General features: G+C 35.1%; 1 protein-coding gene across 2 annotated transcripts; it reads left to right on the top strand.

Moving 5' to 3' along the window:
- Window positions 1–516: 516 nt before the first annotated feature.
- Window positions 517–4,832, top strand: LOC102617731 (uncharacterized). 2 transcript variants are annotated; one of them, XR_003064003.2, is made up of 10 exons: window positions 517–1,030; window positions 1,406–1,453; window positions 1,580–1,639; window positions 1,771–1,854; window positions 2,031–2,135; window positions 2,836–2,949; window positions 3,052–3,152; window positions 3,516–3,689; window positions 3,873–3,984; window positions 4,416–4,433. XR_003064003.2 is itself a non-coding variant. In XM_006469648.4 (9 exons), the coding sequence occupies exons 1-9, from the start codon at window positions 566–568 to the stop codon at window positions 4,542–4,544; spliced, it is 1,218 nt and encodes a 405-aa protein (XP_006469711.1). In that variant the 5' UTR covers window positions 518–565; the 3' UTR covers window positions 4,545–4,832. The 2 variants fall into 2 exon arrangements, 1 of the variants encoding a protein (XP_006469711.1); XM_006469648.4 differs by lacking the exon at window positions 3,516–3,689 and having other exon boundaries at window positions 518–1,030; window positions 4,416–4,832.
- The last annotated feature ends 436 nt before the right edge of the window (window positions 4,833–5,268 follow it).

The raw sequence follows: 5,268 nt of genomic DNA, 5'->3' as shown, positions 1-5,268 counted from the left end.
ATAAATAATATATTAAATACCACAATATTTTAATATTTATAAATAAAACTATATTCAAGTGAATATATAATTATTTTGAAATTTTAATATATAAAATACCATAAATTTTAAATTTTATCGTATATAATATAAGAAAGAAAAAACAGAGATATTTTTATGTGGAGTAAATGTCTATGGGTGAGTTTGTGATAGACATGAAAAATAAATTATAAAACAAGAATATTTTTGACATTAACAAATAATTGACTTAATTCATATTTCTCCATTAAATAAAAAGCAAAAAAAATTGACTTATTTTATTAAGTTAAAATTATCTAAAAAATCTCATTAAGTTATAAAAATAAATATTTTTAATTAACTTAATTAATTAAATTAAATCACTTTATATCATTAAATTAAAAAACAATCGCCACCTAAATCAGTCAATAAAAGAAAAAATACGGCCCATTTGACCAATGCGGACACGTCAGCTTTTCATTGTAACGTTAAACAGGTTCGATTCTTTCCTGCTACTTCTCCTCTACTTCGGCACATTAAAATAAAACGCCTACAAATTTATGTATGTATGAATCGCTTGTCTCGTCTAGTCACCCCAATCAACTCGCCCAAGTCGCGCCGATTTTTTACTTTCATAACCACCGTTAAATCCCAAATTCCTCTCCGTCGCGGCCCTACCAGCCTTCCATTATCCCTTACCAAGCAATTCTCGCCCTTGCTAAGCACCCGAATTACGTCATTTGCCACCGCTAACGATCCGAATTTCCCCAAGATGGACCCGAATCCGCCCGAATCGGGCGAAGAATTCGTTCACGTCGATCCCTTGAGTGAGAGTATCGTAAGTTTGGGCGATGAGGTGAGAGATGAAAGCAGTGACCGAGATGAGACGAACGGCGCCGTTCCAGTTCCGGAAGAGACGAAGAAGGTGCTGCCTGAGGAATTGCCGAGGAGTGTTGTTATTCTCACGTGTGATTCAACGGCCGAGGGCGGCACGTGCGATGTGTACCTTGTCGGTACTGCACATGTTTCAAAGGTTATTGCTTTACGCTTGATTTTGTTAGGATTATCATTGGCTTAATTGTCTTAATCAATTCGATTTAATTCTGATCTTTCTTTATAATTATCTAATATCAAGTACACTGATGATAATATTTTGGTACAAAGTTGATAAATTGCACGTCTGTGATTAGAGGATTTGAATATAACGGTTCTGTTTGGCCGTGCTTCTTAAGGAAGCACTTTATGCGAAAGCAGCTACCAACTGCTTCTTTAAAAAGCAGTTCAAGTGCTTATTTTACTAGTTCAATTTGACCAAACACAGTACAGTTTAACTATTTGAAAGTGCTATTGATAATGTGATAATTATTCGTGTCATTATTATTGATTGTTGATGGTTGTGTGGTGGCAGGAATCATGCAGAGAAGTGGAAGCAATAATTGATTTCTTGAAACCACAGGTGCTTTCTCTTTTGAAATTCACTCAACACTTGATTGATGGACGGGTGATTTTGGCAGGTTAGCTGCCAGCATTTTGAAATTTATGGCCTGCATTAGTCATTTGAAACTTGCTATGTTGATTGCAGGTTGTTTTCTTAGAGTTATGCTCCAGTCGAGTGTCTGTGCTTACTCCTCAGAATTTGAAGGTCTGCTTCTCAATCTGTAACATACTTCTTACTTTTTTTTTTTTTGCCTTTTTCTTTTTTAAATCAATGCAGTTTACTCAGCTTTTGTTCAAGTTTCCATCTGCATGTTAAACATATATGTAGTTCACCAGGTACCTACCGTGGGAGAAATGGTGGATATGTGGAAGAAAAAGCATAACACGTTTGGAATACTTTATAGTTGGTTTCTTGCCAAGGTATATACGTTTGTTCATTTTAGTGTATACATGTGGCTGTTTAGAATAATTTATAATTGGCTTCTTGCCAAGGTATAAATGTTTGTTCATTTTAGTGTATACATGTGGCTTTTGCGGTTTCCCTTTTCAGTTAAGTGATTTTATAGAAAGTAAATTATTCCTTGATTTTCTGTTAGGTCGCAAGTCACCTTGAGATTTTTCCTGGCTCTGAGTTTCGTGTGGCATTTGAAGAAGCAATGAAGTATGGTGGCAAGGTGATACTTGGAGATCGTCCTGTGCAGGTGAGATGTGTGGCTGATTGCTGGATAGAATTTTTTCTGTTTCCTTGCTCTTTCTTCTATTCAATTCATGGTTGGTCGTGGCATTTCAATTATAGCTGAAGAAACACCCTCTACTAAGAAATTTCTGAATCTTTCACTTGTCTCGATGTGAGCTTATATCAAATGCTGGTGGTATCTAGGGATAACTTGCGTGAGATGAAAGAGTTGTTCTTTCTTGGGTTTCAGGTGAAATTTATAACCAGCCGATAAACTTTAATAATGTGCTACACTTGGAAACTGTCATGGTGATTTTATAGGTCCAAGTACTTAATCCTGCTAAGAATGTATCTTTATCCATTAAAGTAATTGATTTGGGTACATATACTAAACGTTTATAGGCTGAAAAAACTATTGGAATAATGTCTTTCTTTGGTGCTGCAAACATATTCCTCCCTCAAATGTTGTACAATATAAGGAACGTTTGTCTATTCCTAGTCCTCACAGTCCCTCCAGATCAAGGTCTAAGGCTAGTAAACCTTCCTCCTTTTGGTCCTTGTACAAGTTTCAAATGGTTAACTTAATCTAAGGTGTACTAATGTCTATTTTTGTAATTTACTTCTGCTTATTCAGGAGCGATGGTCACTTAAAGCATATGCACTTGTGTCAAGGCATCATCTATTTATTTTGTTATGGCTATTACAATTTGAAGTAATTGTCACAGATTACATTACGGAGGACATGGGAAAAGATGCCACTTTGGCATAAGATAAAATTACTTTACTCCTTCCTGTTTCAAGCATTCTTCTTGCCTAGTGCCGAGGATCTTAACAGAATGGTAGGCTTTCTTATTATCATATTTTGTCATCAGCAATAAGAGTGTTTTTGGTTAAATGTATTGACTCACCGCACTTTGCTAATTTCCCATTGCTGTCTTCAGCTGAAGGAAATGGATGATGTTGATATGCTGACTCTTGTAATTCAAGAGATGAGCAAAGCTTTTCCCACTCTACTGGAAACTCTTGTGCATGAGCGAGATCAGTAAGTATTTTCTTCGCTTATTATAAAATTCGGTATTTCACTATTTCTTTTGGTTGCAAATGACGATTTAATGGCTATAGTGATGCATAATTTTGGTTCATCTGAGCCTCTACATCTTTCAGCTCTGATAATTGAGATGCGTCACGGTAAATAGGGAAAAAGACACAGGCTTTTGCCATTCATAGCACCCAATCTGGTCTTTTGTTTGCTTGTTAAGCCCAGATTTTGTGGATGATACTTGTATTGGTTGCTTTTAAAGAATGTAATTGTTACAAACACAAAATAGTAAATCAGTAATATTGTGAAGGGTCTCTGCCCTCAGTGTCCCTTAAAAATGGCAATTAACTCATTTTCTTTTTCAAGAAACAAATAAATGGAGGTAGATCTGCAGCTGAAAGAGAGAATTCCTCTAGCAAAAACCAGAAGAAAGGAAGAGCAGTACGCTGTAGGCTTAGCCAACTATGTTAAACTGAAACTATGCTTGGCCAACACACAATGAAAGAGGATACCTAGGGCTGGGGGCCCCAGATTGTGCAAGTTGCGAATCAACTTGACCTGCCTCTCCTATTTTTCTTTGTTTTTCTTTCTTTCTTTTCTTTTTTCTTTTTCATTTTCGGAAAATTGTGATATTCTTAACATTGGTTGCAAGTACACATTTCTATCTACTTGAGTTTAAATGAACTACTCATAGTGAACGAACTAACTTGTATGTTTATTCAGGTACATGTCATCCACTTTGCTAAAAGTAGCTACCGAGCACAGTTCAGTTGTCGCAGTTGTTGGGAAGGGGCACCTACAAGGAATTAAGAACTATTGGAAGCAACCTGTTCCGGTAGGTTAACAATATCTACTGTTGGAAACTTGGTGCTTACATTTTAGTCCTTGACACTTCAAACCACAATTAGCAGTTAAAACATGTGTAGGAAATTAGCAGGACTAGTATTATTGCTTAATTGTTCAATGATTGTTATTTTCCTGGCTCTAGATCTGATTTGTTGCAAAGGCAAATATAACTCTGTCAAAAACAAAATATATATCTCTGTTAAAAGTCATTTTACGGTACCAGGATTGGTCGTTACTAGGTCTTTTTATTAACCATTGGCAAGGATAATCTCTCACCTTTAACCAATGGTCCCTATGATCCATCCCATATTCAACTATTCATGGAAATATTATAGATATTTCTTTTTGATGATATGTAAAGTTCTATCATGCACATTCCTAGATTTTCATGCTATTGAATGCCGTGTTTGTGTGTGATAGGTACATGATCTTATGACAATTCCATCCCCAAAGCCAGCAGTTTCTGCTTTAAAAGTTCTCTCTTCTTTAGGAGTTGCTGTTGCCGGGGTTGCCATCATTTCGGGCATCTATATTAACTGCAAAAAGTAATTTGCCCGATTTTCTCCGTGATCAATTCAAACAAGAGAGTTCTTTTAACCCAAACTCAACTTTTCAAAATTTGAAAGCAGCTATACAGCAAGAGGATCATAACTATGCCTTGAAAGACAATGCACACATGTATTTAATTTTTCTCTTTTAGTTCATTTTGTGAAGGTATTTCTATGAAAATGTTTGTTTCAATTTACTTAACCACTAATTTTTGCGGTTAACATTGATCACGAAAGTCGTAACCATGTAAAGAAACAAATCTGAAATGTGAGGAAGCTGTAGTTATTATGGGTGGTCAGTAAACGAGCATGTTGAGTTTTTGCATATTAAATACTAAACTCTTGATGGGTGGTTACGAGTAAAACTTTGTTACATTAATGGTATAAAGATTTAATAAACCACACAGTATTTATTTAAAAAAAAAATGAGCCACAGATTATTTGAACGTTGTCACTCAATTGTTATATGTATAAAATACCAAGTCCTCTGTTATAAAGTACAAACAGATACGTGCGAACTGTTAGGATGTGTTTCGTAATGGATTCTTTTATGATGCTGTAAATTTTTTTACAGCATCAATAATGTATTAATTGTGAAACATTAGATCTAATTAATGGTATACAATATTTGTACTAAAAAAATAATTTAAAAATAATGGTAACCGTTCAAGTGGGTAGATTATTTTTGTAAAATAACTGTGACCACCCTTAGAGTTTGAAACAAT

This window comes from Citrus sinensis, chromosome 2, assembly GCF_022201045.2.
Source record: "Citrus sinensis cultivar Valencia sweet orange chromosome 2, DVS_A1.0, whole genome shotgun sequence".
NCBI lineage: Eukaryota > Viridiplantae > Streptophyta > Magnoliopsida > Sapindales > Rutaceae > Citrus > Citrus sinensis.
The sequence above is the reverse complement of the archived record's forward strand: the minus strand, read 5'-3'. Positions and strand labels throughout refer to the sequence as shown.

What these genes read in the sequence shown, in the direction of transcription:
- LOC102617731 (XM_006469648.4), top strand. Translation starts at nt 566, where the DNA reads ATGAATCGCTTGTCTCGTCTAGTCACCCCAATCAACTCGCCCAAGTCG. An exon ending in CCGAGGATCTTAACAGAATG is followed by an intron (nt 2,950 to 3,051) that starts GTAGGCTTTCTT and finishes TGCTGTCTTCAG; the next exon opens with CTGAAGGAAATGGATGATGT. An exon ending in ATTGGAAGCAACCTGTTCCG is followed by an intron (nt 3,985 to 4,415) that starts GTAGGTTAACAA and finishes TGTGTGTGATAG; the next exon opens with GTACATGATCTTATGACAAT.